The 13,043-nt window shown below is 33.2% G+C and overlaps 1 protein-coding gene across 1 annotated transcript; it reads right to left on the bottom strand.

Annotated features, from left to right (window-relative positions):
• Positions 1-1,122: 1,122 nt before the first annotated feature.
• On the bottom strand, positions 1,123-3,970 carry LOC127791861 (disease resistance protein At4g27190-like; the record flags this gene model as incomplete). The annotated part of the gene is given in 2 exon segments (XM_052322008.1): positions 1,123-3,601; positions 3,741-3,970. A coding segment is annotated over 1 exon segment (2,047 nt), but the record flags the coding sequence as incomplete, so codon positions are not given.
• Between the last annotated feature and the right edge of the window lie 9,073 nt (positions 3,971-13,043).

The raw sequence follows: 13,043 nt of genomic DNA, 5'->3' as shown, positions 1-13,043 counted from the left end.
TTTCATCAAAGATAAATTCTGTAGAAATTAACAAGTTTCCCTCAATTGTTGATTTCTTCATTTTGGGATAAAGTATCTAAATTGTGGAAGGGACCATAAAGAGATCTCTGTCAATCGACTGAATATAATTACTTCATCAATTCCAACTTCCTCTTCATTATAATGATCATCTACTCCAATTATTTGCTCCATGCTATCACAATTTTCTACCCTTAGTTCTTTGAGTTGTTGGAATGCTTTTGCGCAGGATGGGGAAAAGAGATATTTCACTGGTAATTCATTAATGTACAATATCTCTAACACAGGAAAAGAAACCTGTCATAAAATTTAATATTAGATCATATTTTTTTTAATTTTAGTGTTATCAACCTACTAAAAAATACTTAAAAATTAAAAAATAATAATTAACATAGACAATACAAACAAAAAACAATATTTTCTTAAATGATAAAAATAAAATATAATAGTTAACTGGTCCTAATTTTATTTTCTTAAATGATGAAAACAAATTTTAATGAATAAAATAATTCTATTGGAAATATTTTTTCAAAAACACCCAAAAATATTTTAAATAAAAAAAATAAATATATACTAAACTTTAATACATACCTTTTTATGAATGATAGATTTACTGATTTTAACAAGTCTACCTCAATTGTTGCTTTCTTCATTATTGTTGCTTTCTTCATTTTGGGACAGAAACATCTAAATTGTGGAAGTGACTCCAAAGTCATCTCTACAACCGACTGAATATAATTACTTCATCAATTCCAACTTCCTCTTCATTATAATGATCGCCTACTCCAATTATTTGCTCCATTCTACCACAATCGCGTACAAGTAGTTCTTTGAGTTGTTGGAATGCTTTTGCACAGGATGGGGAAAAAGAGATATTTCATGCTACCACAACCATCAATACTTAAATAGGTTAATTTACAAAAAGACACCCCATCACTTGGTGGTGTAAAGTGTAACTGTGGCTTGCAATCTAAATATCTCAAGTCTTGAATATCGTGCAACTTCAAGTCATCAACTTTGTCCATCAAGAGATGAAACTTATCGTATAGACGGTGAATATCAGAAATTCCCAAGACATTTAGGGATTCATTCCCTCCCCATACGGACTATTTATATTAATAGTAAAATTTATCAATTTCTCAAATAAATCGTGGCATTCTAAAACCATAATCTTGAAACTTTCTGTTGACATAGCAACATGTAAAACACTTAATTGAGTCAATGAATTCAGTTCATTTATGCTTGCATTGCTCATTCCCCCACCAACAGTGGTATCCCACCCTTTAAATTCCTTTGTCACATACAACTCTTCCAGATTGATCAATTTGGATATCACACCCTTTGGAATCACTCTTAGGTATTCACAATTTCTTAGATCCAAGGACCGCAAAAGGGTCAATTCTTCAATATCTCGTGGCAACGTGCGTAGCCCATCTGAATTCACAATGCTAAGTATCTCAAGGTGATTCTTTAGATTTTGAATTCTAGAGAGGTCTCCCAAGAACTGACAATAGTTTATACTTAACATCCGAAGATTATCCAACGCCCAAATGGATGATGGGAGCTCCAAAGACATGCCTTTCAAATCTAGAACTCTTGCCTCCTTCATGCCTTGAAAGAAATCATTCGGAATTTTAAGAACAGATTTTCCACGCTTCAACACAAGGGTGTGAACTAATGGACAATCGAGCACACTGCAAGGAAAAGTAAAGTTGTCATCATTGTTCGTTAATGAGATAGCTGTGTGATGTTTCCAGGCATCGTTCCCTGGCCACCTTCGAATATCGTGATCCACTACGAACTGTTGCTGCCCTGGCCAATCAGGACCACTGCCGTGTTCAGTTTGCTTCTCCTCTGTGAGAGAAATTGCAAGGTCACGAATAACATCATGCATTTTAACAAAATTCTCGTTTTTTCCATTTAGCAACAAGCAAGACCTTCTCAGCATTTTAACCAAGGCTTGTACTCTATATCTTGCAGCTTTCAGCGTATCCACCTTTCTAAGGAACCCCAAGGCAAAGCTATATTTAACCAAGTCATCAATAGAAATGTCAGCATCTTCGGGGAACAAACAGCAGAGCAAGAAGCACGACTTTGCATCCTTTTCTTTTAGAAAATCATAGCTCAACTTCAAGGGGGTATAATTCGCTCGATCAATTCCTTCAATGTATTTTAGGGGGGAATTCTCTAATTGCTGAAGTGCATTGCACCACTCAAACTCTTCCTCGTCCTTTAATGTAGCTCCAACTGCAACTATAGCAAGAGGCAGACCTCCACATCTCTTGTTCACCTTTCTTGCTATCGATTCATTGACTCCAAAATCTCCTGTCACCTTCTTAAACAACTCCCATGCTTCTCGCTCCTCCAAGTACCCAATGCGAAAATATAAACGAACCTCCATCCCTTTGAATACCTCTTCTCTACGTGAGGTTAGCAAAATTTTGCAACCTCTGTCGCCAAGGCCTGAAATAGGAATTCCAAATTCATTCAAGTCTAGCATTTGCCAAAGGTCATCCAATATTACCAGTATCTTTCTCTTCCCGTTTAACAATGCCTTTCGTAGCTCATCTGCTCTTCCTAATTCACCTGTTTGTTTATAATTAATATCCAATTGGAGTAAAAGATCTCCTTGAAGTTTTGAGGTGTTTGGATCTTTAGACACAACTACAATCACAATCTTATCAAAAATTCCTAGATCCTTAGCTTCTTTGGCAACCTCTTTCACCATCGTCGTCTTCCCAGCACCACCAGGCCCATGGACCCCAATCATGTCAACCCCAGAATCCTTCAAAGCGTCCATGATTTTATTAAAAACTGAAGCTCTCGAGTCAAACGTGGTGTAATACTGAGAAGAATCAAAGTGCGGCTCCCATTGGAAAGGTGCATCGCGTGCAACTGGTGACGTCTGTAGCGGCACACCCCTATTTATCAGTTCAGTGACCTTCGACTTCCTGTCGTCAGCATCCTGACCCCTCTTGTGACGCCACATTAAGTTGGGACACATGCAGCACTTAAAACACTTGAAGGACTCTCTGTTGTCTTGTGGATGGAGGATGTTGGCGATGTCTCTTTCCATGTCTTCTGCGTCCTTTAGCCAAGTGGAGACCTCAGTTTTAATGACTTTCCCACTGTTTGTGGCTGTATCCACCATTACTTGGATTGTCTCCTTTTTTTTCACCGAGCCTCTTATTTTCTTGTTCGAGTAGCTGGACCTTGCTCTTGTATCGAATCACATAGGCCCCATGGCGCTTGACATAATTAATCACGGGTTCTATGAGAGAACTGAGAATCGTCCCCACAAAATCCATGATGTTTCTCAAAATGAAATTCCTCCCGTCCTGTGAAATGAGATTTCAAAGAGGTTGCTATATATGTGTGTGTGTGTGTGTGTGTGTGTGTGTGAGATTAAGGAGGAGGAAAATCCAAACAATATTCTTTCTTTCTTTCTTTCTTTCTTTATTCTATCTAGGTTGGTACCATTCGAACTCATATCTTGATTCAACTGCCAAAGAAAATATAAGAAAGAGAGAGATGGGAGAATTAAGGAACAGATGAATACCTCGTCGGAAATGAGAGGAAGCAGCTGGAGAGACAGAAGAGAGATGTAAGTAGAGTAGCTCTTCTTGTAAAGTAAAACTTAATTAAAAGGAAAATAGAGAAAAGAGAAATAATAAGAAAAAAGGGAGTAGTTGGTGCTGTTGGTGTGTTAGAGATGTATGTACCTAATCTTCAACGAAAGATCTCAGATCCACCACAGCATGCAGATGCAGGGGAGACGACGAAGCTCCAATGCACAGGAAAGAAAGATAATGCTGTTTGGCAATAGTAGCAAGTGAAGATGCGCGTGAATGCATGCAATTAAATATCTTCGGTGACATAAAGGCTTTAATTTGTGAAAGTAATGTTAATAATTTATTTATTATTGGTGCAAAGGACAATAGGAAATGCAACTTTCCGCGTTTTGCAATAGTGAAGTTGATAGGTACTAGTGGTGTTTTGGATGTCTCTCGATGCTTGCCTCTCTCTCTCTCTCCCCTCACAGCCTGTCCTCTCTTGACTATTCACCCCTCTCTCTCTCTCTCTCTCTCTCTCTCTTGTCCTTTTTTCCAACGCTACAACTGACTCCATTACACACCCCATCTCTTTGAGTATAATTTGATTTGATGTTTTTATATAATTAAGGAAATATTTATTAATTAAGATATAAATTAAAAAATTAGTTATAATAAAAATATATATCTAAAAATATTTTTATTCAAATAAAAATATTTTTTCATATTTATTAAATTTAATTAATAATCTTTAAAAATATTTATTTTTTATCAAAAATTATTTAAATAAATTTATCTTCCCTTTCTTTTCAGATAAATTTATTTTAAATTTTATAAATAAAATAAAATAACTCATATATTCTCAATGTATTTTAAAAATTTAACAAATAATTTAATAAAAATCTTGAAATATTTTCTTCTAACCTTATATTTATCATTCTATAGTTTAGTTTAAAAAGTAATTTAAATTTATCTTAATATAATTTTATTTTATTTATTTTAATAAATATTATCTAAATATATATATAATATAATATTTTAATGTAACATTGTAAAGTAAGGAACAAATGCATACCTTTTCTTAAATGAGAGGAAGTAGCTGGAGAGACAAAAGAGAGAGAGAGGCAAGTAGCTCTTATGTGAAGTGAAAATTAAAGGAAAAATAATAGATAGAAGAGAATAATAAGAAGAAAGTGATTAGTTGGTTCTGTTTTTTATATAATTGTGATTTAAAATTTAAATTTATCTTTAATTGAGACTTTTAGTTTGATCATAATTATAATTTTAAATTTAATTATGATTATGATGTTATTAAATTTAATTTTATATAAAATTTATCGCATTTAAAAAAATATTCTTGTGAATCATTTTTTATCAGGATATAATTTATTGTGTACATCTATAAATAATTTTAAATCCATAAATAGGTACATAATATTATGAAATTAGTTACAATTATATATAGTAATGTTTGTTTAATGATATTTTAGGTATAATAATATCATTTTTGTACTAGTAATATTTATTTAGTGATATTTTATTTTTTTATAATTTTTTTAAGTTTTTTTCATAAAATTGTATGTCATTGATTAGTTTAATTGTAATTTATTATCTAATTTCTGGTGTGTTTGAGCTGTACTTAACGTTTAACCAAAGCTTTTGGATCTCAGATCCACCATAGGATGTACCCAATCATCTTCAACCAAAGCAAACCAAGCAAGATAAGAAAGCGAAATTCTATTGAGAACCCGAAAATTTACTTTTTTATGTTCCATCAAAATTTTCAATAATTTTAATATACCTCTTTTACCCCCACAACCCATAACTAACCTTCTTCTCCGATCACTTCTGATTGTCGGCCATCACCTTGCATTTTTATCAGTAACCATCACCTATATAAATATATATATATACACTCACACACACTTATATATATATATATATACACACAGCATAGCCGCGGCCATGGTAGCCGCAGCCGCGAGCCCGCGGCCATGCAACCTAACACACACATATACACTCACACACCAATGCACTCACACCTATATAAATATATATATACACACTCACACACATATAACGCCCCGTTTTCCACAACGTGCATTACCTCGAGATTTCGAGAATATTTTTATTTTTTTTTTTCCAAAATCAAACACGACATAAATCTCTCGATATTCATTTCTCGACAATCCCGATCGTACATTCTCAGTATAACAAAATAGACTAAGACAGGTATTATCAATCACATTAGCGGAAGCAAGATCGAAACCTCAAATATATATACAACTGATAATTCCATTTACATTAACCAAATCGATGTTTCACATGAAAATATCAAAATGTTACAAAATTTCCGAACATCGTAATCATAGACTAATCCCTACGATCACAGCTACATCTCGGTGACATTCTTTCCCTTGGCGCCACAGCTTTCACCTGAAGTCCGTCTCAACCCCGTCCCAAGTGGGTCACCTAGCATTAATCCTAAATACGCATCCCGAGTGTTGTCACTCTGGGCTACGTCACAGGTTACCAACCCACGTCCCACATGGACGACATAAAACAAGCCAATGCCGAAAAATCATAATATGCATAAAATCAACATCTCAATGTATGCAATTTACCGTACGAAATTCAATACATGTGTAAATAATTGTTTGGACAACCATAATAAACCAAGCAATAGGGGTGAACATTCACAGTAAACCATTCACATGTCACTCAAGATCCTTTCGGGTAGAACCACTCACAAGTCAAAACAAAGTTGGGGGCGAACACTCACCCTGTAACTCAACTTTCTTGAAGAGCACGAGTCGCCTCGATTTGCGTGCCTGCCTTGATTTGTGTGCCTGACCTCGATTCTTGTGCTAGACGCTCTTATACTTCAACCTCGAGCTTCAACGATACCCTAGTCATCACGTTTATTCAAAATCATATCAATATCTATTTTTCCAATTTTTCCATAATTTCTTCCTATTTTCTTTATATTTCTCCTCAAAAATTCTAATAAATACCTATTCAAGATTTTTCCTCGATTTCTCTTCATAACAATTCATAAATAAATAATTCCTAACTCCCAAAATTTTCTAAGGATTTTCCAATACCTCTTCCTATTTTTCATAAGCCTTATTTACTTTGAAAATTACAAAATGACCATTTTCTCCAACATTTTTTCAAATTTTCTTCCACCATAATTCATAATTTATTTTTTTCTTAAAATAATAAAAAAAATCAAAATTACCTGAGGTGTCACGCGCCCTCACGCGCGGGCGCGTGGCTGACTGGTTTGGCCTGGCGCGTGGCAGTCACGCGCCACATTCTTCAACCTTGAGCCGGCCGCCGGTGGTTGCTCCGATCACCGCGAAACGGGTACCGCCTGAAAGCCCATGAAGAGTCAATCCTAGCCCCACCAGTTTCAGGCCGAAAGGACACCAGAAAGTGCTTTAAAACTCGAGTTGTAGGTCTCGGTGGCGGTCCGCCTAGGGCTTTTCCGGCCACATTCGAAACACCCTCAAATGCTCACCAAAATGCTTCAAAATACTCCCAAAATGATCCTTGACTCCTAGAGACCAAAAGCCCTCTATCAAAGCTCAAAAAATCGTTCAAGAACGAGCTCGATTTGGTGCTTCTTTCTCGGCCGAATACCTTCGATATTTATAGATAAAAACGACCCCCACGTGGCCGATTTTCGGCCATTTCTCCCCCTTCACTCCACCAGGACTGTCCTCGGCCATCCCTTGACAAGATTTGGCTGCCAAATGGCCAGATTTTCCGGCCAAAACTCGTGGCCAGACTGCCATGTGCGTGCGAAATTTCTGAAAATTACACTTTAGCCCCCTGAAATTTGCTTTTGCATTTTGGCCCTTAACCTTAAGCCCCTGGTCTTTCTAACATCCTCACTAAGACCCTCAAGATTAGCATTTTTCATTTCTCCCTTGAAACTTTTGAAAAATTGCCGTTTAGACCTCCCTTGGGCAATTTTATAAAATTACACTTAGGCCCGACTGATTTATTTGGCCTCAAATCCGCTTGATTCAACCTGAAACCACCTAAGGGTTGTTCTATACATCGAACATTAGTCCTTGGCACTCTCCGTTGACTTTTTGGGCGTCGTTTACAACAATTCGGTAATACGACATAATTGACAGCTGTATTTTTGCTGTACCGAAAAATGTTCCCGATCTCATTTCTTTTATCACTAAAAATTATAATTTTAATTGCTCGTCGATACTATACCATTTTCCTTGGCTATCTAGGGTCCGAGGTACTCCCTCTGATTAATTCGGTCGTCCAAAACTGTGTTAGTGTGCCCTATAGTCTTATTTTTCCCAAAATTCCAATTATGTCCTTTATCAAATATCATTTTTATCCTCAAAATTATTCTCGGGTGTTACAGTGTGAGTGCTGAGTTGCATGACCGTGGCCATGCTCTGTGTGTATGTATATATATATATATATAAGTATGTGTGAGTGTGTATATATATATTTATATAAGTGCGAGTGTATTGGTGTGTGAGTGTATATGTGTGTGTGATGGGTTGCATAGCTGCGGCTATGTTGTGTGTGTATATATATATGTGTGAGTGTGTATATATATATTTATATAGGTGATGGCCACTGGTAAAAAATGCAAGGTGATGGCCGACGATTAGGGGTGATGGGAGAAGAGGGTTGGTTATGGGTTGTAGAGATAAAAGAGATATATTAAAATTATTAAAAATTTTGATGGAACGTGACTTTGAAGGATAAATTTTCGGGTCCTCAATAGAATTTCCCGATAAGAAATCACCTTTGGCTGTGACAGGGTTAACTTTGGCTGTGCAAAGAAGCTACCTTCCGCGTTTTGCAATGGTAAAGAAGATGCGCGTGGCGTGGATGCAATGATGCGCCTGACCTGTAATTGCAAAGTTGGGCAAGGCGTGAAATTGGACAAACATAGGCTATCGATGATTGAATCAAGATTTATTATTAAAATTATTTTCTTTATAATTCATTATTGTGGTAATGAATGTAATTATCTGTTCAACCCTCTATAGGTGAGTTTGACCGAAATTTCATCTTCTGTGTCATTATTCATACTCATATTATTGCTTGGTTATTTTGCCATTTTTACGACGCCTTCCACATTATTTAATTTTTTAAATATTGATATTAAAATTATTTGTTATATTATTATTGTATGTCAATATATAAATATATGCTTAATTTAGCTTAAATTTCCAAATATGAACCAAAATTTATCTTCCTTTTTTTTCTTTTAAATTTGGGAATGAACTTTTAGTTTAGCTACAGTATTAATTAATTTTTATTTTGTTTCAATTTTGAAGGGATGTTATATTTTTATCATTTAAAATTATTAAATACTAACGTGACAATGGGAGGTTAGATTAAGTGACTGCCACGTCAAATTAAAAATATGGACTTAACATAAATAAATAATTAATTTATTTTTCAAAAACTCTTCCATTTGAATTAGAGAATGTCTTTGCAAAATACAAAAATTGAGTGAATCCCAACCAACAATTCGTGGCCGAAAGAAGTCTTAAGGAGTGGGTTGATTTCTCCCTATCATCAAATATATAATTTATTTTTTATATTTTTTAAAAATAAAAAAATCACACACTAAACTCACGCATAATTGGGAGTAATTTACTTAATCTAAAATTATCTGAAAAGGTAAATATATAAAATATTTAATGTAAATTTGTCACGTGGCATCTCTGTTCTGCTTTCTATTTCATTGCTTGTCTGTTCTGCTTTCTATTTCATTGCTTGCTTTTATCTCTCCTCCTGTCCTTTCCTCTCCTCACGTGGCATGTCTGTTCTGCTCTCTCTATCTCTCTCCCTCTCATCTCATCGTTTCCAACGTTGCAATTGACTCCAGAGCACACCGTATCTATTCTTTGAATATTTTGAAGTGATTTGATTTGCCATTCATCTCCACTGGAGATGGACAGCAGTGACAAAAAATAATATGAAATGTATAATTATTGATTTTTTACAATTTTTCAGGATTTTGGCACACTGACACACTCTCCCAGGCACACTTTTCCGTCTTCTCTCTCTTTCTCTCATCGTTTCCTCTTTCTTGGCCGCAAATCCAGCGCTAATTTCAATTTGACATAAAATAGCTCTCCAACGAATACATTATTTTCATGTTGACATAATTTTTAATTAATAAATTTAATGTTGAATAAATAGTGTAACACTAAATTAGTGTTATACTATTTACTAATACTAATTTTTTTTAATTTTATTTATTTTTATATAATTTTAAAATAACTTATTCTCTTAATATTTTTTATCACTTTTATTTTATTTATATATTTTAATTAATAATTAAAAATATAAATTAAATTATTATAAAAAATATATATGGATAGAAATATTTTATTAAGATATATAAAATGAGTATAATATTAAATATATTTTATAAACACTATATTAATATAAAATGAATTATTTTTATTTATGTATATGAAAGTTTTTTATTTCAATAATTACTTGATAGAAAAAAAAATTTAATGCAAAAACTCAATAATATAATAAAAAATAATAATATTTCTATTAACTTAAATTAAAAATATATAATGAAAATAGAAAAACAGTTTAAAATAAAAAGAACAACAACATGGTGTAAATCACTGTGACTAATTATTTTTAATTATATTATGTTCAGTTAAATAAATTAATTAATATTTATTAAATATTTATTTATAAAATATTTTTTTAAATTTTTTTTACACCAATTTAATGTAGCACTTGGACAATACTAATTTGATATTAAAGAATTTGATGTAAAATATATCGGACACCAAATTAACCGAAATTAACGCCAGATTTGATGGGCAACGTTGGCGTTGCTACACACTTCTCTAGCAAACTTTTCCCCCTCTCTTCACTTTCTCTCTCAACTTTTTCTCTCTCTTCTTTATCCCTTCCACACCACATTTCCTCTCTCACTAAATTTCTTCGGACCATATTTTTTTAATACTATTCAAATTACTTTTTTATAATAATTTTTTAAAATTTATCTACACTTTATTGGGAACAGAAAATATAATTGTTTACACTTGATTGTCTGTTTATAATTTTCATGTTAATGAAGTTACCTACCGTGTTTTTAATTTCATCTTAAATTCAAATGTTATGATTTTATTTTATAAATTTAGATGCTATGATTGTAGTATGAGAAATAATGTTTTTTTTTAATCATCCATGAGATCTTATTTTAGAGAATAGCATAATTTTTATTACAGATTTTGTTATATTTTAGATATTAATTTTATTATTTTAAATTAATTGATTTTATGATACGTTGCTTTCATTAAATGAAAAAAAAAATTTTTGATTCCATTCTGTTCTGTACTTCTGCTTTCTGTCCATTGCTTCCTTTTCTCTCCCCTCAAAGACTTATCACTCCTCACGTGGCTTGTCTCATTGATTGCTTTTCTCTCTTTCTCCTGTCCTTTGCCCTTTTCATGTGGCTTTGTCTGTTCTGCTCTCTCTCTAATCTCATCGCTTGCTTTTCTTGAATATTTTGAAGTGATTTGATTTGGTTCTATAACTTTAGCTGTGACAGACTTAACTTTAGCTATGCATTGGACAATGGGAAAGCTATTCCAATAGTAAATATTTTGTTTAGTGAATTATTAGATAAATTTTATAAATATAATAAAAAATATTTTTATTTAAAATATATAAAATTAATTTTTTTAATAAGTTAAATAGTTTGAGCTTCGTACGACTAATCTTAAAAAGAGAACGAACTTCTCTCTTAATTCACCTTCATGATAAATTGGATTCGTCGCAGCTTATACATTTTCAAAGTAGTCATCTATCACATGAGTTCGAACTCCCACCACTCGCAAGGACCTCCAAAAATTTTGGAATCTATACATACGATCTTAACTATTAGGCTATGTTTGTGAGGCGTTAAAAACTTTGTTTATGCGGTATGCGTGTGGGGGCAAAGTAAAACTAACACTTGATTAACATGTGAGGATGCCAGACTTCGCTTCAAATGCATGAAATCTATTGAGGAAGTAAAATAAAAAATTATGCATATATCTATATATTTATCTTTTTGAGAAAGATTAAGATTTAGTATATTATTATTGTATGTCAATGCATTTATATGCTTAATTTAGCGTGAATTTCCAAATATGAACTAAAATTTATCTTCCTTTTTATGTTTTGAATTTTGCAATGAACTTTTAGTTTAGCTACAGTATTAATTAATTTTAACTTTAAATGGTTGTTATATTTTTATTATTTAAAATTATTACTCTCATTCCTTGCTTTTCCCTCTCCTCAAAACTTACACCTGTCTTCACGTGGGTTGTCAGTTCTGCTCTGTCTCTCTCTCTTTCTCTTTCTCTTGCTCTCATCACATGGATTGCCTTCCCGTCCCTCGCCTCGTATCCAACGCTACAATTGACTCAATGATTTGATTTTGAAGTGATTTGATTTGTTATTATAACTTTAGCTGTGCAAAGGACACTGGCAAAGCTACCTTCCGCGTTTTCCAATTGCAATATTAAAGATGCGCGTGAATGCAATTATGGCCCTGACTTGTAATTGCATAGTGGGAAAAGGCCTGAAATTCGAAAGCTTGACTTCCGCTGCACGAAGGACAATCGAAAATGTAACTTTTCGCGTTGGCAATGACAAAAATGAGCTATCGATGATTGAATCAGGAATTATTATTATAATTTTTTTTTAGATCTTGTTATTTGGATAAAATCGGTTAAGGTAAAATTATTTTTTATTATATTAATTATTAATATTAAAATAAAAATATTATTTAATATTTTATTTATCAACAATACCTTCACTGTTTACAAGTCAAAATTTAATTCTCTTTCTTGTTAAATTTAAATTTTAGTCTCCCTGAATTAATAAATTTTAGAATCTCAAGAGTCATAATGACTTTAAATACAAATTATTCTATTTTACTTAAATTAATTAATACACAAGATCATTAAAAATATTAAATAATAAAAATATCAGTAATAAAATCCGTTCAATAATTTAGATAACCCTCAATTTCTAATGTGACTCCATCTAAATGCAGTCCGCCAAATATAATACTGACGGACTATATCTTAGATGCAGCCTGCCAAACACTGCATCTAAGATGTAGCCTGTTGGCGGGCTTGCATGATGCACAGCAGACTGCATCTAACATGCAGTTCTCCGAGCATGTCAGACGCAGCAGCGGGCTGCATCAAACATGCAGCCTGCTGCTGCAACAGTCCGCCCGATGGTGCATCTAAGCAGCGGACTGCATCTAACATGCAGAATGCAGTTCGCTGCGCATCTTAGATGCAGCATCGGGTTGTATCTAAGATACAGTTCGCTCATATTAGGCGAACTTCAATACAGATGATTGTAATTATTTGTTTTTATAATTAATTTTTTTATTTTGAAAATATGCAACTTTAATATGTTAGGTAGTAGTTTTAGGCGAGA

Source organism: Diospyros lotus, chromosome 15 (assembly GCF_014633365.1).
Source record: "Diospyros lotus cultivar Yz01 chromosome 15, ASM1463336v1, whole genome shotgun sequence".
Lineage (NCBI taxonomy): Eukaryota > Viridiplantae > Streptophyta > Magnoliopsida > Ericales > Ebenaceae > Diospyros > Diospyros lotus.
The sequence above is the reverse complement of the archived record's forward strand: the minus strand, read 5'-3'. Positions and strand labels throughout refer to the sequence as shown.